This window comes from Psittacula echo (genome assembly GCF_963264785.1).
Source record: "Psittacula echo genome assembly, chromosome: 1".
Taxonomy (NCBI): Eukaryota; Metazoa; Chordata; class Aves; order Psittaciformes; family Psittacidae; genus Psittacula; species Psittacula echo.
Genome location: NC_137735.1, coordinates 46718877 through 46745323, shown reverse-complemented (window position 1 = coordinate 46745323; position 26447 = coordinate 46718877). Strand labels below are relative to the sequence as shown.

Below are 26447 nucleotides of genomic sequence, written 5' to 3'. Positions count from 1 at the left end.
ATACACCCCCAAAAAAACCCCCCAAAACCAAAAAACCAATGTAGCAGAGAGCAATGGGATTTAGCACAGGGGAAATTAAAGTGGGTAGTGGTCAAAGAGATACATTTTTTTTAATCTCAGAAGAAAGGAGTTTACTTATTCTGTTTGAGATATTTTTATTCCATTTATTCCTTAAAGTGATTTTTATTACTTCCAAAGTATTCCAAGCCATAGGAACACCTTAAACTGTAGTAATATACCTCATCCACAGAACATGGTCAGTGTTACAGGCAGTTGGTCATAGTGATTCCTACTAACTGAGTTCCTTTATTTTCAAGTAGTGATTACTAAACTGAATCAAAATCTAAAATGCTATAAATGCATGAAATGCACAATGCAGTGAAGTCATAATGGTAATTGGTAAATCCTAATGAAATTCCTGTATTTAATACTTATTATGTGCCATGTGGACTATGAATTTTGTTTTTCTCATATTCTTGACGTACTGGATCTGGGTAAAGTTTAGGTACTGTCTTTCTTGTTTATGAATATGAAACTGAAGGGGTAAGCAAAGCACATGAAATACAGTGTTTGGATTTAATTGTATTTTCCTGTTTTAACTAGATCTAAATGCTGGGGAAATTCTTCAAATGTTTGGGAAGATGTTTTTTGTGTTTTGCCAAGAATCTGGTTATGATACAATTCTACGTGTCTTGGGCTCGAATGTCAGAGAGTTTTTGCAGGTAAGAATTTTGTGACAAATTATTTCAGATAGCAGACAGAAGTATGGTCTAGTCAGCAGATTAGATTGAGATTTGGAAATATAGGTTGCAATCTGTAATCTCCCAGTTATTTGTGAAGAAGTGTCTGGAAGCCTTCTGGCTTCATATTTGTATTTTATAAAGTTTTCCACTGCTCAGCAGTTTTAGTGGTGGTTCTCTTTCCCTCTCAGATAATTCAGTTACCTGATAGAGTAGTAATTTTCCCATAGCATCTTTGACTGTTCAGTTTTATAAATGAGTGAGACGGCCTGTAACCTGGGGTTGCAGAGGCATTCGTAAATCTGAAATTTTATTTGAAATTCCAAAGAAAAGTTTTGAACGAGAGTTATCATATATAACCAGAAGTATGGAGTAGAAGAAACATGGAAAAAAACACCAGTCTGTGTGTATTAAATAAAAAGACTTTATTTATACTAACAGAAAATGTGGTCTTCAGATTTGTAGGGTATTTCTTCTTGTAATTTGTCTTGGACTAACTATAGCTACTGGTTATTTCTAATTGTACATTATGCACAGAGCTAGAGGCCATACACAGCTCGTCTCAAAGACATTATCCGTCATCCTGGAAGTAAGAGTGGGATAGAGCAGCAACGTTGAAGTAAATTTTTATGCTTTCCTAACTGCAGAACAGCGTGATACGGCACTGTAAACCAAAACAAAATGAAAACAGTTTTTCAGTGGCGTGAAAGAAAAGCAGTTGCTTCTCTGAAGTGTGATTTCTAAGTGTAGAAAAAAACGGTCTTCCTTTTTTTGTCACTTGAAAATTGCTAACTTCAGAAAAACACTTTGGATTTAAGATTTGTCATATATTTCACTTTTTGAGAGAACTGTGTGTTATAATGAGTTTAAAAGCACTCATTAAGATTTCACAGGACATTGCACAAAAGCTGAGTGTCAAATCTCTGTTGATTTTCACTGGAAATTTGGCAGCCTTTTGTAATCCATTCCCTTAAAATGTCTCCAGCAATATTAAGTGAAAAGAGCAGAGTGCACAGGTTGCTGGATTACCAGAATATTTACTTCTGTGTCTCACTACCTACCCCAAAATTTGGATTATTACAGAGCATCCTAGATGTAGTCAACCCAGACTTCATGTACCGATTCCGTGGACTGTAATTGCTGGGTAGATAGTTTATGTGTACCCTCTAACATGTGCATACCATGTGTGATCTGTGTACTATTGTCTGTCCGTGGGATGTGACATCCTTTATATTTCATGGCTTCATTCACAGGCCGCCCTCAAAGCAAGATAAATGTGATTTCTAAACATTACTCATGTATTGGTTGCAGTTAGGGTTGAGCAAGAACAGGGGAGGAGGAAAAAAAGGGTATATCTGGCCTATTGCTTCATCACTGTGGGTATACATGGAAGGGACAATCCTTCTCTATTCCTTTCCTCATGCCCTTTTCCATACAGCATACTTCCTTCCATTCCTTAATCATGTGTGATGATGAAAAGACTGGACATGTTTGTAGTGCACAGCAAACATTTATAAAAGTGTGAACAGCTTAAATTTATTTTCTTCTAATGATAGTATTTTAAGCTGCTTTGTTTGAATTTCAGTGTTAACAGATGTTATTGCCTATTATATACCTCTGTAAATTTTAACAGGACTAATGCACTAGTAGCTCTGCCAAAAGTGTACTTTTTAGCTTTTTGTTATGATGAAAAATCAGCGCTATCTGTGATCTATTATTTGTGCATCTTCCAGCAGTCAGATTAGGTCAGGAAACTGATTTATATACCTGTTACAAAAATAGGTGCAGATTGGGTTCAGTGTGCTGAACTTGAGTCAGATTCTTAAAATACATAATAGAGTTCCAAAAGGTGCTTCTTGAAATCTGTACTGAGTCAGGGTATATGAAATAATTGAGGGCTGCAGCTTTTTAAAGCATGGGAAAATAAATCTTATCTTTACATTCTGTTCATATGTTGACATCTCAGAGAAAATTGAGTTTATTTGTAGATGAAACACAAGTACTTCAAACTTCATGAAAGAGGAAAAAATAAAAAAAGATGCAACTAAACCTAATATTTATACTTTCTATGAAAAACACAGGCCTGGAAGAATTGCAAATCATATTGAAATATGTGCCCAAGAGAAGCAGTGTGAAAAGAGGTACCTCCTAAGAAACGCAGTGTGTAGCTTTCTACTGAATAAAATCAAACCCTGGAGTAGTGGTTAGTTCTCTCATTTAGGGAATCATTTACATGGCTGTTTAATTGTTCATAATGGCAGTGCAATAAATTTCAGTAGACTAATTCCTTTTAGAAAAGTTTCCAGATGCTCTGTACCACACAGAACTGAACAGCGCATCTTTGAATTTCAGGTGCCAGTGACAACTCTTTTGCTTTTAGACAGGCCAGGATCTGCCTGATTTAGTATCACTGCTTGTTCTTGCTTGGAGATCCCTTAGTGTTTCACCATGGAGCTGATCACTGCTCTCCAGAGCTCTAGAATTAGCGTCTCTGGTCCCAGCACAAGCTCTAGCATATATCTAAGCCATCTAGGAGCCAAGAATTCAGGCAGAGAGCTTAACCTATTATCTGTACATGATCATACTTCTGGCTCACAGCAGAAACAAACTAGAAAAACACACACATTTGTTCTTCCAGAAGCTGCAATATCAATTTAGAATGGATGAAACATGCACACACAAAAAAAAAGTGGGAGTGACAATAATGACAATGACACAATTACAATGTCTAAATGGCAGGGTCTGGGAGTGATTTCAGCTCCTTGATCTGGAAGCACATCTTTACAGCTTCTTGTGTTGGAGCAAGGTTCTGAATACAGTAAGCTCTTTGCTCAACCCATAATCTGTTTGCACAGGGAAAAAAGACACATGGGAGACTAGAAAGCATCTGAAATACATCCTGAGCAAGTCCACACTCTGGATAATTAAAGACTAAAGGGCATATCACATGGGCTCACCTGTGACACTTCTTGGACAAAGTCAGCAGAAGTGGGGTAGGAGGCTGGCAGAGCGGTCTTGCAGAATGAGGCTAGTGCCAGATGTTAGCAATACTTGTGTCAGACTTAAATATTAATAATTACGCAACCATCTTAATAAAATTCTGGCCTTGATATTGGCCATTTCCCATAACAAACTCCTTTTGAAATTCTTCAGGTGTTGATGACTGTAACTGAAAGATTGTTGTCTTTTCCCATGTATCTCTTCAGCAGTTTTTTTCCAGAAGGTCAATATATCCCAGCTGTTTCTGAGACATATGTACTGAAAGAGCATTTCTGTACCCGATTAAGGAGGTTGCAGGGCACTCCCTCAGAGCCAGTTAGATCTCTTGGTCTTTTCTCATCCACACTTCCAAATCGGTCTCTTCCCATTTCATTGTCTTGAACCCTGCAAAGATCTTGCAGAATTTGCCTTCAGGCAATTGCAGTTTAATGCCCACTAACAGCTGGAATGAATTGACTCCCAGATTGTTGCCTCTTCAAGTTTTAATTTGGAGGTGTTGATATAGCAACAAAAACACAGATCTGAAACAAACCAAAAAACTGAAGGAGGAAGTTCCAGGCTGAGTACATCCTACGGAATTCATTTCTAAGCATCTCATTTCCTCTGGAGGCCTCCCAGAAGAGGCAGCTGTCCAGGCACTTCACAGCTCACATTAAATCAGGTTCAGTATGCTTCCACAAATTTGATGATCGACAGATGGTCATGAAAGGTGGAGAATGTCCCAGATAGCACATTGAAAATATTTTCACCTCTGTTCTTGTGCTGGCAGAAAACAATATGCAGAGCCTGGTTCTAGCGCTTACTTGGGAGGGTAAGAGAACAACATCTAAAATATGCAGTAATGTTCTGGACATAAGATGTTAAGGAGTTGTATGAATTTTGCAATATAGGTAAATAATTATGTGGCTTGCAACACTATCCAGCCATCTAAGTTGCTCTTACTGTGTTAGATATATGGTAAATAGCAGCCTGGAGCCTTGAAAATTGCTTCACAAAGTCAGGGCAAGTCTTGTGTTCTAAGTGTGATGTTGATCTCATTGTTCTTTTTAATGTCCTTATTAGATGTGCCTATCAATTTATCATTTAGGTCTCCTCTTTCTGGTCAAGATTTAAGGTTCAACACATAAGATGTCCAGGACATTAACCAGAAAAATAGAAGACTTTTTCCCTTTCCTGAATAATCTTTTCTGAAACATGATTACAGCAGCTGTGATATGTGCTATGTATTCTGTGGGGCTTTTTTTCAATTATTCTCAGAGAAAATATGTATTTGAGGTTGGTCTTTCAGTCATTTTTGTCTTTATATTAAAATTTAAAACTTTGTCAGGTCCTGTAAACTTGGGTTGACTGTTACAAATGACAGAACTAGGCCTTTTCATTGAAAATAAGGAAAAAGAGTCATGTTTATTCAGACATGCTTATTTGTATTTGACACCTAAATTCACATCTGAAGAGGAAATTATAGGGACTATAATGAGAAGGGATAAAAATGGATAAGGTACAGGTTTGGGAAACACACACAGAGTCTTTAATCGTCAGAGTGTTTCCAAATACAGCATAGTCAAGCATAAATTCATACTAATGGGAGTAATTTTTAAATAGTGTTAATTTTGATTGCCACAGTAGATGGGAAGAACATCACAAGCTACCTGAAAAGCTTGCTATGATGACAATTCTACAAATCATATGGCAAATGCACAGGGAATGTGGGCAGCAGGAGAAAGCAGATGTTCAAGTTAGACAGGATATGTACACACTTTCTTCAGAACTAGTAAGTGAATGCCTTATAATCATGTTTTTAATTTCTTCTTCCAGAACCTGGATGCTTTGCATGACCACCTTGCTACTATTTACCCGGGCATGCGAGCCCCTTCCTTCAGATGTACAGATGCAGAGAAGGGGAAGGGACTCATTCTGCATTACTATTCGGAAAGGGAAGGTCTCCAGGATATTGTCATTGGCATCATCAAAACAGTAGCTCAACAGATCCATGGTACAGAAATAGATATGAAGGTAATGTCTGAAGAGATGTGCACATCAAAAGCTTCTGTCAAATGAAGAAAATCAGGAGTGAAATTAGCTCAGATTGAATGGCTAGTTATGTATAGTGATGTTGATATACTTGATGTCCTTTCTTAGATTCTACTTTGTAGAAATCCATAGTTCAAACATTTACAGCAGGTGTTAGTACTCAAATACGGAAGGATGCAACAGAATCAAAACAGTCCTCTTCTTAGGTCCCTGTTTATTCAAAGTGTTGAGACAGACAAGGAGGGCCATGTTGGAAAGTTGGCTGGAAGAGTGTTGAAGCTGTTGATTGACAAGCATTTCTTCTGGTAGCACAGGCAACTTATTCAGTCCTCCTTCTCTTACTGCTCAAGCTTGTTCTATGGCAGCTTCTTCAGCTGTGTCCCTCCAGCTGTTGTAGAGCCATAAAATAAGCTAGACTGAGGAAGTAAACTGGGTTCAAAATAACATTTTTCTTTTTTCTGGGTTATTAAAATAAGATTTTTTTTTCTGGGTTTATTACACCTATTGCTTTATGTGGTCTGGTGTTCTTTCTGTCAGAGACAGTTCTGCCAGCATAGTCAAGGGGTCATGCAAAGACAAAAGTGGTCAACAAGGCAGCGGAGAAATAATATATGTTCTGAGGAGGCTTAAATATTAATTACAAATTTACTTCTCATTTTCATGTGACTTTCTTAGGCTTTTCTGGAAATTTTATTGTTGTTCTGTAATTAAAAAAAAATTTAATACTGTTGGTAAAACAGCGAGCACAAAGTTCAATTTAAATCCAAACTATACTTAGCGACTTTCTGGGCTAAGAGCACATAGGTGCCTAAAAATTAGTGTTACCTCTAAACTGAAGAAAGTGTATATTGTCTGTATTTTATTTTGTCTGTTACCCTGGTCTTTCCCTTGTCTCTGCTAGAAAGTCAAGTGCCCTCAACCCTGAACTTTTGTTGTCTCTGCTAGTTAATAATCCTAGCTTTTGACACCTGTAATGACATTAAATAGTGCTGTCGTGGTTTAAGCCAGTTGGCAAGTCAGCCATGCAGTTTCTGCTCCCCACCCCCCGCCCCGAGGGATGGGAAGGAGAGTCGAAAGAATGTAACTCCCACAGGTTGAGATAAAAACAGTCCCGTAACTAAGGTATAACACAAATCACTACTGCTACCACCAATAATAATAATGATAAGGGAAATAACAAGGGAAGAGAATACAATACTACCTGCCAAAAACGAGCCCGACAGAGCAGAGAGCGTGCCCTTCCGGGAAACTCCCAGTTGCATCCCCGGGCATGATGTGCTGTGGTATGGAATACCTCTTTGGCTAGTTTGGGTCAGGTGTCCTGTCCCTGCTTCCTCACGGCTTCTCCTCCTCCCTGGCAGAGCATGAGACTCACAAAGTCCTTGGTCAGAGTAAACATTCTGACCAGCAGCTGAAAACGTCGGCTTTATCAGTATTATCCCCAGGCCGAAAGTCAAAACCACAGCACTGCACCAGCTACTAAGAAGGAGAAAAACTGACTGCTGCTGCTGAACCCAGGACAAGTGCTTAACTCCACATCTGCTCACAAGCTACAGTGGTAGCTATGCAGAGAATAATCAGTTACTTGTTTCTGCAAGGTCAGAGTGCCAGAATTTGCAGCTTATCCCCACAGACAATGAAAGTCTCTCTCCATTACTCGACAGGTCAACTATTAATCATTAATGGTACATAGTGGTGATACTAGAGCAGAGTAAGCCTGCCATTGTGGTACCTGGCTAATTTTACACTGTTCAAAAAAATGAGAACAGGAGAAAAAAATTGGCTGACTTCTCTCATTTCAGTCCCTTGCCTCATAATTCAATTAATGCTTTCATGTTTCAGCCTGTTTGTAATGCTTTGTTTGAAATAGCGCAGCACAGAAAAACAGCGGAGTTGATTTTCATTCCCTGTTTTTGTGGACCAGTCAATGCCTCTTCTGTAAAATTTTTGGTTTGGTCTTTAGTTAGAATTTTGCTTAAGGAAGAATTTTTTTTAACTTGTAATAGCCTCAATGCCTAGCCCTAAGTTTTTCATGTTATTATGGGAGTTGCCTACCAATGTGCAAGAACAGAGATGAGATTCACAAGTTGTCCTTCCAGATCTCTATCCAAAGCATTTACATAACAATCCAACACTGGACTGGTTTAGTAAGTTCTGCAGTTCTCTTTATATTAATTAGTGTGAAGTTGATATCTACACTTTGTTGTTTAGTACTTTATTAATCACTTTTCTTTTTTGGCTATTTAGAACAAATGCTTACATAAATCCGTTTGAGAGAGTGCATGCTTCTAAGTCTCTATTTTCATACAATTCTGCTTGAATTCTCTTAGTTTTTTCTTACCAGCTTCTGTGCAAGTGGTAGCAGATCTTAATTGTTTACAGTAATTCTGCTTTTATTTCATTAAGTGATTAGATTTTGTTTCATGGGTTACACAGAATCACGGAATGGCAGAAGTTGGAAGGAGCATACATACAGATATATATATATATATATATGCACACATACATGTTCTTCTAAAATATAAAAGGGCTTCCTTTTCCAGAATGGTGTCCCTCAGGAAGTGTGCCCTTTCTTTTAACACCTAGGGAATGTGTGTGCTGAAGGCAAGGAAAAAGAAAAAAAGGTAAAAGGTCTCAGTTTGTCTCTGTTAAATGCTGTTAGCACTGGAAGGAAGGCCATTTGATTTGCACTTGGATTCACAATTGCAGTTGTATAGTTCACGAAAGCCCAGGTTGACATGTATTGGTTAATTAGTTCGAATCGAATTTGCTTTATCTTTCCTGACAGGGTAATTAAGTTTTAGCTAAGTCGAGCTAAGACTATGTAATGTTTGCAGCAGGTATTGTCCCAAGAATTGTTACTGACTTTGAGAACATGCTAAAAATATTTAAGTTCCACCAGTATCAGTATGAGAGCTAAAAATCTTCATGGTGCTGGTGACCAGCTTTGGCATGAAATCTGTTAGAAGCCTTCTGGCTATGTCTTCTCTTGCTTCACTTGGTTGTTTGTGTATAAATGAGGGTAACCTGGGAAGGTGAAGTCAGGACAGGGATTCCCTCAAGGCTACAAATGGGATGAGTCAACGAAGAATGTTGTACAATCCCACAAAGCCTAGAATTCTGTTGGAAAGACAGACTTTTGCAGTTCTGTTGTTATCTGAGAGCAGACTATCAATGTCTTTCTTTTAGACAGGGAAGATTGTTTACAATATAAAATGAAAATAGATCAGGGGAAATCCTTGACAAGATGGTAATTTCAGTCTGTCCCATTACTAATGGCAATATAAAAATCGAACCCAAGATATGACCAGCTGGAGAGCTGACTAAAAACTACTTTGGTAATTATGGAGAGTAAGCAGTACTGACCACATGTTAAAATGCTAGCTGTGCATGAAGATGTCAGTCATGGAGCATGATCAGCCTCTAGTTCTGACACAAGTGCAGCTGGAAACTAGAGTCATTCGCACCGTTTTAATGTTGGGTGTACAAAGTTAAGGTGGTACCATTTACACAGTGAACTGCTTTGCCTCAGGATCACCCCAAATCAGCTGCAGTGAAATTTGTCAAGTAGCATTGTGCACTTGGTTTTGATCAGACAACATCAGGAATTTCATCCTCTACCGACCTTTAAATGGCAAACTCCTGACTTCATATTAATCTTCACAATCTGATGGAAAAAGACCCTGTTGAAGGACAATCTGTCCTTCCCCCTCTGTCTGTCCCAAGATATGAGTGTATCTCAGGGACATGCTCGTATCTATAGAATTGAGTTTTATCGTGTAGGTACGTCAGTGGAAGTTTAACAGATAGCACGTGTTCATTATACCTGCTGTATCACAGTGATACTGCTGGATTTAATGTCTTGTGTGTAGCTCACCAAGTATATTGAACCACAATATCGTTTTAAAATAACTGTTCTTTTAATTGTCCTTCTCTGAAATGTTGGTTTGACTTTTCACTTGGCTAAGAAAGGACGAACTCTGAAGATACACCCTCCGGAAAGCACAGGCATGTTAGCAGTTGTTATATGTTCTCTTTGAAACCAGGAGAGTGATTTTCCGCTTCAGTTTTTAACTGCAGTTACTATGGTGATTGAGCTCTTAGACATGGTGAACTGATGTCACTTCACGACCTAAGACCACAGAGGAGGAAGAATTAGATTTGATTCCTGGCTTTGTTGCTTCTGTCACTGAACTTTCATTTGTCAAGCATTTAACAGAGGCTTCTTCAACAGTATTTAAATGACAGTGAAATTCTGTGGCTTACAAACTTTGCTTGGAGAATGAAACAATGGGGAAGTTCTATCCTAGTTAAGCTTACTGCAGAGTATGTAGGGCAGGTCTTTGACGAATTAGATTGGATCTTTAGGTACAAGGGTGAAAGGACAGAATTTAACATACTCTGTTAATGTCAAGAAATGCTCATTTTAAATTAGCTGATAAGGTGGATAACATGGTGAGATAGATTCTGTCTAAGATTAGATAGTGCATAAATGATGTGAGCAGAAAAAGCATCATGAAATTATATATCCAATGGGAAGTTATGAATCAGTAGTTTTCTTAGCCTGGAGAGGGGTATAATTATTAAGAAGGGTCTGTGCATGGATGACCAGAATCAAATTCAGTAAAGCAGCCATGTCCGCAGCATATCAGGTTTACCAGGAGTATGCACCTGGCAATGTGGCTATCTTGTAGATCTGACACATTTCATGTGTTTGGCCTGTTGCTCATTTGCTGCACTAATACACTAGTACAGCAGGCATTTCTTGATGCCCTGGAGTCTGGTCAAAAATAGTGTTGCAAATGAACTTGAAGATGCCTGAGAAATTTGCAGCAGTGACTATTTGGTCAGGAGGTTATAATATTACTGTCTCTGGAAGGTGATGTGCTGTTAATATGAACATTTCCATAATAATTATTAGATATTAAAAAATTAATTTTAGGACTGCTTTGCTGAATTAAGAACCTTTTCATTCAAAATAAGCATTTGGTTTTTTTCAGCTATGGCAAGAGCAGCTCTTTGAAGTAAGATACAAGACTGGAAATGATCTGGAAGCATAGATCAATTCTAGTGAGAATTCTACACAATTTGAGAAAGGTTACTGTGTCTCAGCTATCCTTGGCCACAATAATATTAGGAATAGAATAAAATCTGCGGGAGTGTTCACAAGTGATAGAAAGTAAGAACTGAGACTCTTAAGTGTGTTCCGTCAATCCTCAGTATGGCCGCAGTCACTTTCAGGGATAATGATTTAAAAGAAGAGGAAAGACATGGAGAACCTTTAAACTCTAAATTCAGAGGAAAACTAGGTCTCCATCTACTATGTTCCATTTTCCTAGACAAAACCACATAACTCGTTTTCCTCAAATGACCACCACATAATTTTTCCAAGGTTTACCTTTTATTAACTATAATTTCCCAATTGTCTTTGCCATGCACTGCCATATGGATTACCAGCACAGTTTCTTGAGAAAGTTAGGTTTAATCAACATCAGCATTTGAACTTGTTCGTACATCCAGCCTTAGGTACCTACATGGGCCTGTAAATTTAGTAGCCCAATCTTTCTCTTTTAGTTACGTATGCAATAGAAAGGGAAGGCTAATGGAGCACATGGTATAGAGTACCTAAACAAGGCTCCTGCTCTGTTTTCCATAAAAACAATTCTTTCCTTTAAATGGTCAAATAGGAGATCAGGGAACACTGCCTTCTTAATTAAGCATCATTTAGCAAAAAATTACAGTTTTGTTGTTTTCCACTCCTCCATTTCTATAGGAACAAAGAAAGGTATCATCATTCCCCAGCCCATCAGTGGCATGGATGACAGTTGTGGAGGAGAAATATTTAATACACTAAACATCTGAGGGATCAGTGCAGTATTTGTGCTTTTAAGAAGTCTATTTTGCTTCAATGGCTTCAGGATCAAACTCTACATGAAAGTAGAATCAGGTGCAACATGTTCCAGAAAGTTGCCACTAAACAATACTGTGTAAATAGAATTGTTCTGTTCCAGTCATTAAATCTAATTAAGCTTGAGAAGAGGAGAATTTGGCCTCTCAAGGTAAATTATGTTATTCTATTAGTTAATAGCTGTAATTATACTGCAATACATGACTCTCACTGCAGACAAAATAATCCCTTTTAATTTCCTGTTTTTTACTAACTTTGAGTAAAATTACTAAAGTGTGAGAAGCTATATTCAAGACACTTACTTGAGCTTCTACTGATGGAGATGACTAAGGCTTTGCTGTCATTTCATTTAATATGGAATGCAGCTTGGAGAAGATTGTCATTGCTTTCAGTTTTATCTGTTGATCTTCATCTAACAATCTGCTTGAATGTGTAGGGACTGTATCTTCAAATATCTACTCCATCCACCTTTCTTCTGGCTGACTGTGACATGCTCATCCTCTGGTCAGCAGTACTTGCTGTTGTGTCATAGATCCTTGCAAACAGATTTCATCAACATAAGGATTCAAGTGGCCTGTGTAATTCAAGATTTGCCACGGGTTCATTCAACAGGATGGGAGAGTCCTGTTTTCCAGCAAGAGCCAGTTAAAGCAAGCATAACCTTAGCCTTGACCCCTGATTTCAGGATGTGCATTTGGGTACTATTCAATATATTGTTCATGCAAAGAGCAACTAGACTAAACAAAGACATAATTATTCACCTGAAATTATAAAGACTTTCTAAAGTCAGAAATGCTTCCTGGAAAACAATATTTTCCAAGATGCAAATATCATTCTTGAATTAATTTTTTTTGCTCTAAATGTGTTCTTGTCTTTAAAATAGCAATCCAACTATTAATGAGTAGCAGTTTTCAGTTTTTCTTTTTTTCTCCTTCATTTTCTAGGTTATTCAACAGAGAAATGAGGAATGTGACCACATTCAATTTTTAATTGAAGAGAAAGAGTCTAAAGAAGAGGACTACTATGAAGACCTTGATAGATTTGAAGAAAATGGTACCCAAGAATCTCGCATCAGTCCCTATACTTTCTGCAAAGCCTTCCCTTTCCACATAATATTTGACAGAGATCTGGTGGTCACGCAGTGTGGCAATGCTATATACAGAGTCCTTCCCCAGGTTAGATGATTCTCATGCATGAATAGTTACAGAAATTCTTAATAGTAGATGCTTCATGGGTTTATTTTAAAGATTAATAAAATAGATTTAGGATTATCTGTCTAAATTGCATTCCTTTGTAAGTGTATAATATTTACTACATTGTGTTCCTCTTGTTCGAAAAAGGACTGTGAAAATAGCCCTAATTCTGCAACAGCTCTTGTCTCTTATGATCATGTCCATGTGCAGTAAGAGAATAAGCTTGAGCAGAGAAAATTTGATCACCCCCACAAGTCAAATGTTAGCTTGATACCCTGTTCTTTCTTGTAGCTCACTCCAAGATACATTTACTATGAAAGTGGTAGATAATTCCTTAAAGTGGATGTGATACAGTCAGTGCAACTTGGCCTGGGGTTCAGGACATGGTCTTGCCCATGCTACTGCATAGTGTAGCAGCAGATAGCATAGTCTGTATATGCTGCTTGATAGTAATGATTTTAAATACTTAAACTGTCAGGTGCACAATAACTGCAGAGCAGAATAACAGACCAGTCAGTCTCACCTCTGTTCCTGGCAAACTCTTGGAGCAGATTCTCCTGGAAGACATGCTAAGGCACATGAAAAACAAGGAGGTGGTTGGTGACAGCCAGCATGGCTTCACTAAGGGCAAATCCTGCCTGACCAATTTGGTGGCCTTCTATGATGGGGCTACGAAACTGATGGACAGGGGCAGAGCAGTTGACGTCATCTATCTGGACTTGTGCAAAGCCTTTGACACTGTCCCACACGACATCCTTGTCTCTAAATCGGAGAGACATCAATTTGATGAGTGGACCACTCGGTGGATAAAGAACTGGCTGGATGGCTGCACGCAAAGAGTTGTGGTCAATGGCTCGATGTCTGGCTGAAGACTGGTAACGAGTGGTGTCCCTCAGGGATCGGTGTTGGGACCGGTCTTGTTCAACATCTTTGTCGGTGACATGGACAGTGGGATTGAGTGCGCCCTCAGCAAGTTTGCGGATGACACCAAGCTGTGCGGTTCGGTTGATATGCCAGAGGGAAGGGATGCCATCCAGAGGGACCTTGAAACGCTTGTGAGGTGGGCTGATGCCAACCTTATGAAGTTTAACCATGCCAAGTGCAAGGTCCTACACCTGGGTCAGAGCAATCCCAGGCACAGCTATAGGTTGGGCAAAGAAGAGATTCAGAGCAGCCCTGCAGAGAAGGACTTGGGGGTGTTGGTCGATGAAAAAATGAACATGAGCCGGCTTCAGTGTGCACTCACAGCCCAGAAAGCCAACTGTATCCTGGGCTGCATCAAGTGGAGCGTGACCAGCAGGTCGAAGGAGGTGATCCTGCCCCTCTACTCTGCTCTCGTGAGACCTCACTTGGAGTATTGTGTGCAGTTCTGGTGTCCTCAACATAAAAAGGACATGGAAGTGTTGGAACAAGTCCAGAGGAGGGCCACGAGGATGATCAGGGGACTGGAGCACCTCCTGTATGGAGACAGGCTGAGAAAGTTGGGGCTGTTCAGCCTGGAGAAGAGAAGGCTGCATGGAGACCTCCTAGCAGCCTTCCAGTATCTGAAGGGGGCCTACAAGGATGCTGGGGATGGACTCTTCATCAGGGACTGTAGTGACAGGACAATGGGTAACGGGTTCAAACTTAAACAGGGGAAGTTTAGATTGGATATAAGGAAGAAATTCTTTACTGTTAGGGTGGTGAGGCACTGGAATGGGTTGCCCAGGGAAGTTGTGAATGCTCCATCCTTGGCGGTGTTCAAGGCCAGGTTGGACAGAGCCTTGGGTGACATGGTTTATTGTGGGGTGTCCCTGCCCATGGCAGGGGGGTTGGAGCTAGATGATCTCAAGGTCCTTTCCAACCCTAACTATTCTATGATTCTATGATTCTAAATTCTAGCATGCTTTCTTAGCTTGTGCATCAGTATTAACTAAGATGAGCCAAACTGTATTTGTGAGGTGTGTATATGTGTGTATGTATATATATGCACACATATATATGTGTGTGTGTTCTGAACTGAATGCAGCTACTGCAATTTCCTATGGTTATTTACAGTAAAAGAGTACTCAGAGGTACATTTACATCCGTTTAATATTATGTATTCTGTATATGATAGGATACCTCAGTTCTTGCCTGAAAGAGCTGACAAGGTTTCAGAATGTAAGTAACAGGTGAAAGGAATAATATGAGAAAAGCAAACGGTAGGATAATGAAAATGGCAAATGATCTTTACAATTATGTGGGCTAATGTTGCACATACTTTTAAATGTGATTTTATGTTATTAGCTTTTTCCTGCAATTTGTTTTTGATAATTTCTCTCTGAATTGTGCAGAAAAATTTTAAAGAAGAGCTTTAAAAGTAGCTTTGCCAGATTCTGCCCACGGTCATTCACAGAACAGCTATTCAGACTACTGAGGATAGCTATCAGTATCATTATCAGAAGTGATGCTTTAGGGAGCATGGCTTATTGAAAAGGCAGTTTGAAGGAGATCAGTTAGGAATAAAACACTGTAAAGTTTTTTTACTGTAGAGTGGAAACATTTTGACAGATAATGAATGTGATAGTCTAACACAATTTTACAAAGCCATCTTGCTGACTGGAATTGTGCTCTGAAATTGATGTACTTCTGATGTAAAATCCTTAGTTCAAAACCCTTGTATTTTAATGGAGAAATGCATAAAGAATATATTCTCTTCCATTCAGTATTGTCATCTAAGCAAATTGAATATAATTACTTCATGTTTGGTTTTATCATAAAACATAACAACTTTCTTTTTTTTTTTTTTTTTTTCCCAATTGTAGTTGCAGCCAGGAAATTGCAGTTTGTTGTCCGTTTTCTCCTTGGTCCGGCCTCATATTGATATTAGTTTCCATGGGATCCTCTCACATATCAATACAGTCTTTGTACTGAGGACCAAGGTAACTAGAGAATATTCATCTGGCTTTTTTTTAAGTAAATATGCTTTGGAAAGATACAGAAAAGTGCTGAAAGATCAGAGGTCTTCAGAGCAAATTCTTTGCGCAGTAGTAATCCCTTTTGAGTTGGAAGCCAAGAAAAAGTCACAGGTCTGAATTCATGTGTGGATGTCAAGTAGAGCACTTTATGGGCATGGTGGAGTACATATACTTCATGTCTGATGCTTTCTTTTTGCAAGGGGCCAACCCATAATATGGCATTGTACTGAAGTATATGTAAAAAGCTAATTACATTTACTTTTGCATCATAACAATATGGGAGACAAATATGAAATGTGTTCTTGCGGGGGTACATATGTTCATATGCAGTTACATGTCCTTTTCTCTATAGAGAGGGCTAGAGAGCAAGTGGCTGATTTAAAGCTTGTAGTGTAGCGTATACTATGTCAAGGAGCTTGTTTATTTATAGAAAAATGTACCTGAGAGAAACACAAGATTTCTTAGAGTTGCTCCCAGGCACAGATAGAACTTCATAGAATAGACAATACTTTTGTCAAACTGTTGTGAAGACATGACAGAGAAGAAAAGAAGCTGCAAACATGAACGTAAAGAAAGATACCATGGTTTATATCTTTGAGGTAGCAAATCATAGTATTGAAATACAGGTAGTGTATGGTGTTCAAATGAGAAATTAACTGGGTTTTAATGTAGGGTGTAACTCAAACATTCCAAACATTCTGACTGCCTTCATAGTGAAGGCACTTGCATATGTGGCCTGGTGTGTAACATATGTACCATTGCCCTTATATAATTGTGACTTTTCATCACCAGGAGGGGCTGTTGGATGTGGAAAAGCTGGAGTGTGAAGATGAACTAACTGGCACAGAAATCAGCTGCTTACGTCTGAAAGGGCAAATGATCTACTTGCCTGAAGCAGACAGCATTCTCTTTCTTTGTTCGCCAAGGTACTTTAAACCTTAAGAGTTCTACAATATTGATTTTCATTTTACAGTTACTAATTTTAAGAACACTTACGAGAGTAGTAGTACGGAGATTAGTTGCTTCAGGTATTGATTTAATTGATTTCAATGTGTTTATACTAAAAGAGGGAGGAGCATTTAAATATTAGAACTTGACTGATTATTAAATAATTCAGTATAAACATTGGGATGCCCTGGTCCAGTTTGTACAAATGTGAATTTCTTATGATTCCAAGATTTTTGGTAAGTTTTGTCCTCTGGTTCTTACTCTGAAAGTGCTAAGAAATGTCACAATGATTTGGTTTCCTATGTGGATTCATATATTTTTGCAGTAGTTCTAGTGTAATAGATCATTGATAATTATAAAGAAGTGGTTGAAAAGGGCATCTTTAGTTAAGAGCATCTTGAGCTAACACGTCAGATTGCAGTTATGATATGTTAATCTCCTGTATGAAAGGGAGAGGGTGGATGAAGACAGAAGAGGAAGAGGCTACTTTGGTGTAATCTTGGTTTTATTTGTCAACTGAAGTATGTACATTTGATACATTTGTGAAACTCATCCATGAGAATTCTGTATTTAAATCGACCAATCAGGAGCCATCTGTTAACATGGATTAACATAAATAAGGTATTTCGTAGAAAAGGCATGTTGCACACCTCATCACAAGTTCAGAAGCATCACCTTTCTTCTATTATTCAGGAGCCTCTGCTGTTCATTTGGTTTTTAAATGCACCTTTGGCAAGTTAAATTATACCCATACTATTATATGTTTCTTCACATTGCAGTGTGATGAACTTGGATGATTTAACCAGGAGAGGTTTATATCTGAGTGATATTCCATTGCATGATGCTACCCGTGATCTGGTACTTTTGGGAGAGCAGTTCAGAGAGGAATATAAACTGACTCAAGAACTTGAGATCCTCACTGACAGACTGCAGCACACACTGCGTGCACTGGAAGATGAAAAGAAAAAGACAGACACGTAAGAACCAAATCCTGATTCTGAGCTGAAACTGTCACAGCAATATATTATTTATAGCTGTCTTCTTAAAAAAATAACAGAATCTTGGAAGGAGTATGAGAGATACTCAGTGCTGTTAATTTTGGAGTCAAGAAAGAACATTTTACTTTAACGCTTCATAAGGTATTTCTTCATTTAGATTGTCAAATGTCATCTGCAGTCTAGGCTGTTACATGCATAGGTGCTTTGATTGCTCCCTCCCTGATAAGGAAAGCTAGGAGAAGTGAACTGACAATCCTTTTTGCTTTGTGAGTTACCTAAACCAGTAGTTTTACAAACTTATGTACATGCCGTCCTCGTAGCCAAAATGAATTTGGTGAGTGGCCATATGCTACTATTTGACAGAGTAAATCTGCTGTAGACCACTTTGACTATCTAAACTGCCATGCTTACAGGTTAATAGAGGAGGAAAACACATTTTGGAAGCCTTAAAAATAGTCTGTGTAAAGGTGAAGTTTTGCAGTAGGTTAATGCTATGAATTTTATTTTATAGTTACCTGTAAAAGTGAGTTTGGGGCTATCTAGATAATACAACTGTCTAGATATAAGTACATAACAATAATAAAGTTTATGCATTTGGCCCTAAATCCATTTCTACAGGTAACTGTAAAATCAAATTCATAGCATTAGTCTGTGGCAGCTCATTTTAAGGACTACTGGCAGGTAAACTGAAAGTTTGTGTTACAAGCAGTGTGGGGTTGATGGTTAACTCTTGTTTTTAAAACATAGTTCCCATCTCTGTAATAGAAGAATTTCTTGTGGATTATACTTGCTTAGTAGTAGAATTAACATTCATTGTGCTGTGAATTCTAGGGACAGATTTTTTTTTCTCTGTAGTAATGGAAATTATTGTAAAAAGATCTGAAAAGGATGGACAGAAGAGTCAGAAAAGAAGCCTAAAAAATACTTTTTAGATTCATTCGTGTTGCTTTGATTTATGAATTTTATCTTAAGGAATTCTAGCCTTCATGGGCAGCTGCTGAAACAGACAGTGTCAAAAGTATTCACTACCTATGACGCATGCAGTAGTAACTAGTAGTAACTTGCCAAAAATTCTGATGAGGTTTTGTGCAGGAGGCTGTGTACAAAGCAGTGTGAAACAGTCAGAGATCTTTAGCTTGTCCACTTAGCTGTGTAAGGAGGGAAATACACCTTCATTTGGCAGTTAGAAAGTTGAAGAAATACACGAGAGTAGGGTGAAGCTCTTTGTGTATGATTTGGATTTTATTTGCATAATTTGTAAATTGAAACAAGTGTTAATAGGTCATGTAGACTATTAATTAAAAAGAAAATATGAAATAAACCCTAAACGCAGCTTTCTCAACAGAAGAGGAAGCATTTAGCAATACAGAAATTGATCAAAGGTGGAAAACTGATCTCTTCATGGCCTTTTTTTGCCATTTTTGTGGTTCTGAAAGCAAAACCAGATTACATGAGCTGAGGATACAGGAGAAATGCTTAAGCAATAAGCAGAAATGATCCAAGACACTATTAATAGATAATGTCAGAATTAGTAATATGTGCCTCATTTTGTTGGTAATTTAGATGTATTAATTTGCGTTTGAAATGCATGGCTTTAGGTATGCTGATGTATATCAGTTTCTGTTTCCCAAATAACATATTTGATGAGCATCTTTTATATTGCTCTTTGATGATGTGAGTATCTTATAAACCCTATGGAAGGCACTAAGTTAATATTTGAAGAATGCTGATGTAAAGACCTTTCTTTATATTCTTTCTGTTTTACTTGTGCCTTTCTTTTCTTATACATTTAGATTACTGTACTCTGTTCTACCACCATCAGTGGCAAATGAGCTGAGACACAAGCGTCCTGTTCCAGCTAAGCGGTATGACAATGTGACTATTCTGTTCAGTGGCATTGTTGGATTCAATGCCTTCTGTAGTAAACATGCCTCTGGAGAGGGAGCCATGAAGATTGTTAACCTTTTAAATGATCTTTACACGAGATTTGATATTCTGACTGACTCACGAAGGAATCCATTTGTTTATAAGGTAAGCAGAAGATTTTCAAAGTCTTTAATCTGTGACTTTTCAATAATTTACGATTATGCTACTCTTTTCCATCCTTTGGATTTTAGGCTTTAAAAAAAGAAAAAAAAAGTTGTGTTTGCAATCTTTGAACTGTGTAAAGTGCTATTACATAGCTAAAGAAGAGTATGTTGTTTGAATGTGTGAAGGAACATTAAAGGCTTAGTTCCCAGCAGGATTTCTGGACAGTCACACAGTAGGTGGATATGCAAATCTACTTCCACATTTAGCAGATGTGAACAAGCAATTTGTGGTTCTGCTGACCTTGTGCTTTTAAATTTTTCAGTCATATACCTGAGCCTCCTGGTTGTAAATTATAACTTATTATTCAGCTATTCATAATGTGAATTTCATCAGGAATGAGGTGTAGTTGCAGATGCAGCTGGTAGCAGGTAGATAGGTAGAGGAAGAGATACATGCATCGTATATGTACGTGTGTATGCTTGTGTGTTTATACATGTAAGTTTCATTCCTAGCTTTTACTAGAAATCAGTTTTTTGTCCTGTACCAAGTGAACCAAGAGAGGCTCAAGTCACAATCACAGTGTCATTTTAATTGGTTATACTGTGGGCAGACAGTACATTCTCTTCAATAACAAGTAGAGATGACAGGGATTAGGGTGATTTGAATGAAAGTGAAGGGAAGCTTTTTGAAAGAACGAGCAGTCTTGTAGGAAGCCCTACTTCCATTCTAATACTCTAAAGCTCATGATTATAAAGTAATTGAAAAATATGTATCTTGATAGGTGGAAACAGTTGGAGACAAGTATATGACAGTGAGTGGTTTGCCAGAGCCTTGCATTCATCATGCTCGATCTATCTGCCACCTTGCATTGGATATGATGGAAATAGCAGGCCAAGTTCAAGTAGATGGTGAGCCTGTACAGGTTAGTAAATGTGAGGGCTTGAATGAGAGCCCATTCTTTGATATGATGGTAATGCTTTGAAATATGATAATGCTCAAGTCCCAGTTCATGCAAACTTTGATATTGTTAAAATTTGAGACCCATATCTACAAATAATATGAAGAGTCACACATAGATGTGACATGTTCATTTCCCAGACCTTAAAATCTAATTCTTGTGCTTAAACTTTTAAAGGACTAAATTGGTTTTGCATGATTTGTGTCTGTTTTCCAATCATTTCAATCTAATCAGGAAATTCCCGCTGTGCATCAAGTGCAATTCATTGAGTCTTCTTCATCTCAATGAACAGAACAATAGTATTCTTTCAGTGATATTTTTGATTATGCTTCGGATCCTCATATCAGTATGAGAATATACTGCATTAACAAGGAAAATACAGTTCCATAGGCAGTTATAGCACTGATTAATGGCAACAATGTATATTAGTGGAATTTCACTCCTTGTGGGATTGTATGGAGATATTGTGGCATTAATACAGAAGTGGGAAGGCTGCATTGACCTCTCCTCATCAGAAGGCTGTGAGAGCAAAATAATAAGTGTGATGCCTATTTCTAGTTCCATGAATGTTACTGGTTTAACACCTAGCTTAGATCTGTGTACTTCACTTTGTCACTGTGCAAAGAAGCAAGAAGGTTTGATTTGGGGCTTTACAATAACTGTAATGTGCTATAAGAATGAGTTTCTCCAAACCCCTCTTCTTTCTCCTGAGCTTTTAACTGAAAAAGTATTATGATGTTTTCATCTGAGAAACATCTTCTTTTCTTGGCCTAAACCATCCATTTCTGCACCTTCTGGGTACTCATTAAACACAGACCTGCAGAGTATGTCTCTTTTCCATTTTTTTAACTTTCACAGTACATAATTGCAGCATGGCCTGTTGCATGCTGGAAAAATACAGTTTGTTCTTTCATGTGGGAGGCAGAGCCATGACACTGCACCAGTAAAAAGAAGTGACACAAAACACAGAATACAAGGCTTTGAAGAAGCAGGAGGAGGACTTTGGAAAAAAACCTGTAGTAGATAGAAATAACATAATACCTGTATTTAGTAAAAAGTATCAGATTAGGTGCTTTGATTTTGAATATTCAAACTTTATTTTTTTCTCTCTAAAGATAACAATAGGTATCCATACTGGTGAGGTAGTCACAGGTGTCATAGGCCAAAGGATGCCACGTTACTGTCTCTTTGGAAATACAGTGAATCTAACAAGCAGAACAGAAACTACTGGAGAAAGGGGAAAGATCAATGTCTCTGAATATACTTACAGGTGAGTAATGCAGTATTTTTATTGGTGTTGACATCTTAAAAGAAATCACTTTGACAGCATAACATCAAAGTGTCTCTGAAGTTGAAAGTGATAGGAGTCCTACAACGTGTTATTTAAACATATCAGTTATCATGAAACTGTATGGCAGACTGCATTATGATATATCTTTATTGGTACGCAAATATAATAATAATCTGGAGATAGCTTTGACTCTTGTTGCTCACATACCTGTATCGTTTAATATTTTATATAGTATGTGGCATGCATGCAGCGTACGTACATTTACGTGTTTTCTCTTAATTTCAGGTGTCTTATGGCACCAGAAAATTCAGATCCTCAGTTCCACCTGGAGTACAGGGGTCCAGTTTCTATGAAGGGTAAAAAAGAACCAATGCAGGTTTGGTTTTTGTCCAGAAAGAGTACAGAGACAGAGGTATGACTAACCACCATGTAATTTTTTTTTTTTTTTTAAAGAAGGCATAAACATGACAAATTTAATCTAAACCACTGAGATCTATTTGCATTCACAAAACTAAATGTTCCCTAGAAAAAGTGAATTTTGTACAACACTGTATCATTAATGTGTTTACTATCTTGACAGCACATAAAGTAATTCATTATTTGTCTTTGCAGTTTATGCAGTCCCTGAAAAAATATTCTTGTACTTTAAAAACTCCTTGAGAGAATGCCGAGTTTTCAAATATTTATATCTCCATTTTCTTACCTATTTCTTCACTGTACTAGATTTTGCAGTATAATGTCGATTTCTGTTTAGCTGACATGTCTGGTTATCAGCAGTTCAAAATTCACCATTTGCTTTCTTACAGTGAGTGAATAAACGTGCCTTCAAATACTTAGCCAATAGTCCAGCAACTGCTTGCAGGCAGATTCACACCTAATGAGTGTGGTGGTCATTTAACCCCAGATGGATCTGCTTGTTCAGACTGTTGCATAATAGAGGTCTTGCTTTAGAAGTATACAGGGTGAAAACTATTTCTTCTAAATTACATATGAGCCTAAATCTTCTCAAAATGATGTAAGATAAAGCCCTTCAAGCACTGAATGGTCTTTAAGCTTATCCCTCAATTTCAGAAGTCTGGGCATGTATTAACCAAAATCTCAAAGAAAGCCAATGAGATCTAGACTCATAAGTGTGCTACAAACTTAGACATTTAATCAGGTTACAGTATGCCAGCTGATTTGCCATAGCTGAGCAGGTGAATGCATTCCTACCCATTGCAGCAGGGAGACAAAAGGTAAAAGTTATTTACATAGCTTGAATTTTGCCCTAAATTAATGCAAAGAGTTGTAAGCTAATGTATTTAATCTTAAAAATACACTTTACTAAAATAATGAAAGTCATCAGTTACCTTGGCTGAAATAATTCTTGAAGTCATGGGAATCAGTTACATTATCTGAATACTGATGTGCTTCTGAAAATGAAATTTAGGCTGTTAAAGTGTTTGGGCTCTTCAGTAGATCTAATCACTATCACTGGTACCCAAGTATTTGAATACTGACTTTTAAAGGTAAATACCAGTATTATACTTCAGGGGAGAGCCTTTGCTTTAACGCTGCTGAAGTCTGGATTTTAGTGTATATTGCTTACAATAATACTCTGGGTGCCGCTTTTGATAATACTTTCCATTTTTTATTCTAAATCAAGATTAACTATAATTTCACATGGCTACTGTTCTTTCAAATCTGTAGTTATGCTTAAAATATATTTTAATTAAATACCTTTCACTTTTTCTGCATTATAAATTATGTTGTATCATTTGTAGCAGGGCATATTGTAATTATAAATGTAAACTTTCAGAGGGATACTGAGTCAGATGGGTGTTTTCCTAGTTTAAGCCTCATGCATGTTTGAAAAGTGAAAGAATATAATACTCTATAATCTTTTAATTCTTTTTCACTTGCACGACTTCATCTGTCCATACACAAAAAGATGCACTGAATTTTATCCTTTAAGTTTTTCTGAACTGTTTGCAGTTTCTCTTTGTCTTGTGAAGGTACTCTGCCTGTTATTTCTGGCACTTTATAGGCTGTACATGATAGCTGTAATCCAAAACCAGAAATCAGACAACCAATTTTTTATATTTGATTACCTTAGAGTAATTGCTTTTATTTGGGCAAGGGTCTAGTCTTGGTTTTCTTTTCAGAATCTTATTCTCTCTGACTTTTCAAATACATGCACATGCTAATGTATTATGATGTGCAGTGCTGTTAATTTCAGGGGAACTGTTCATAACAACAAATATGGCCTGCTAACATACATTCAGAAACCATATGGTAAATTTCGTGAAAAGTCACTCCAGAGTATTGCAAGAAGTGGCTTATAGAAGTAAACATGAAAATATTTCTTTTATCATCCTGAAGATATTTCTGCTAATCATTCTTTTACTGTGACATTTCCTACCTCCAATATCTTTAAATCTACAATAGATTCACATTAGTGATATATTCTCCATTATATCCCTTAGAAAGTAATTACCTCAGCATTTGCAGATCTATCAGCGTAATGTTTTACCCTTAAGCCTACTAATTAACACATGGTGAGGAAAGGGGATAAAATACTTAAAGCTGGCATAGAGATGTGAAACCAAGGCTTAACCATGTTGTGTCTTTCTGCTAAACCTGTAGAAAACAATAAGGTTGGAGCAGCGCAGCATAACTCAAACTTGGTTGCTAAATTGACATCTCTAATATCAGTCACCATGAGCAGTAGTTACTTCTGAGAAACACCTAATTTACAAGAATCAGTGTCGATTTGGACTGCTGCTTTACTTTTTTCCACTTATCTCTTCCATGATACCGTTACAGCAAAAATTAGGATTGCATCAGAAATACACATAGAACAAAAGTACTGTGACCAATAGTTAATTTTTCATCCACTTGTTTGCATGTTATAAGATTATTGCTATCATTATTATTTTAACAGAAGTTCAGCTGCAGCTTCTGTCTTGAGAAACAGATTTGTTGTGAAAAATAAAGCTTGCAGAAAGCTTCATTTTTTTGACTGCAGTTTCCATCATTCCCCACTTTCAAATATCTCTCTTCTGCTCTGTCCCCACATTACTAATGGAAACAAGTTAAAGTATCTCAGTCAAAGCTGGTAATTCATCAAGCAACGTAGGAAATAATTACATTCCAACATACCACACATACAACAGAAATGTGTATTATCTGTTCTGTGTTTTATTATTTTTATTATTTACTGTTACTAGTTGCAAGTTGTAAACTATGTTTTGTCACTGCACTGACCCACCGTGTTATTGCTTGAAAAAAAATCCCTTACTTCTCAAATTCTACTTGCATGCATTCAAGGAAACAAATCAAGATGCTGTCTAAGCTGAGGGAAGAGGAAGAGGACGCTGGATAGGGTACAATACTGTCTCCAGATAGGGTGCCAGGCAGTAAGATTGTTGTGGATGTTAATTTCACATCATATCTCCCATTGCTATGTGCAGTACCATTGTCTTTTCCCTGCTCCTGAATCATGCTCACCATTTTTCTCCAGGCTCGCTTGCTATGGATTTTTTTTTCCCTTGATGTTTGGTATTGTTATATCTCTGCTATGAGCATGTATTTCAAGCTTTTCTTTTTTTGATATGCATTTTTGCACGCCAGTCTTGTGGCCCTTCCTACTGCCAAGTAATATTGAATACAATTTTGTAGTATGCACGCCACAACTAACCACTTCAGTGTGATGCTTACATCTTCATCTTCATCTCTAAAGTATTGTGGTTATATCAATCAGTGACATTTCTGGAAAGATAGGTATTTCAGTTGTTGGGCAGAACAATGAACTTGAAGAACTATTTTAAAGATTAATACCTAAGGCAGCATTATGAAAATTATTGTATAAATATTGTTTATCAGATTTAGTTCTATTATTACCATGCCTCCCATTCATTTTGTGAGTAACACTTGATGCACTCTAAATTCCTGGTTAGAAAAAGGTTCCTCTTTCAATATCATCCTGCATATTTTCCCTTTGTCTACACTATGTAAACATTTTCTGTATTGAAAGGGGGCAGTTATTTGTCTGATATTGCTGTTTGAAGCATGTGCCAATGTACTTCTACTGAAATGCTGTTCACTTGCAATGTATTTGTCATTGATTTTTATTAACTAAATTAAGTTGTCATGTTAATAATAGATTGCTGGACTATTTTAGACCACCTGTAGTGCTTTCATTCTTTTCTGATGGAGCCCTCAGAATCAGAAGGTGTGCTGTCCAGTCGTGGTAGTCATGATTGCCCTTTGGTTTGGTCTCTCTGATTTTTAGAAGTGATCTTATTTTATACCTTGGGAGGACCTGATAATATTCTAGGCGTCATGGATAATCAAAGGATGCAAATCTTCTAAGGGGACATAGTGTCTTTTATCAGCTGATATAGTTAGTAAAAGTGGACAGTTTCAGAT

The 26447-nt window shown here is 37.5% G+C and overlaps 1 protein-coding gene across 1 annotated transcript; it reads left to right on the top strand.

Moving 5' to 3' along the window:
- Nucleotides 1-629: 629 nt before the first annotated feature.
- On the top strand, nucleotides 630-22894 carry GUCY1B1 (guanylate cyclase 1 soluble subunit beta 1; the record flags this gene model as incomplete). The annotated part of the gene is made up of 10 exons (XM_080634522.1): nucleotides 630-722; nucleotides 5556-5753; nucleotides 12624-12854; nucleotides 15659-15775; nucleotides 16604-16737; nucleotides 17539-17736; nucleotides 19551-19788; nucleotides 20570-20710; nucleotides 21862-22016; nucleotides 22323-22894. The coding sequence occupies 10 exons, from the start codon at nucleotides 630-632 to the stop codon at nucleotides 22453-22455; spliced, it is 1638 nt and encodes a 545-aa protein (XP_080490648.1). The 3' UTR covers nucleotides 22456-22894.
- Between the last annotated feature and the right edge of the window lie 3553 nt (nucleotides 22895-26447).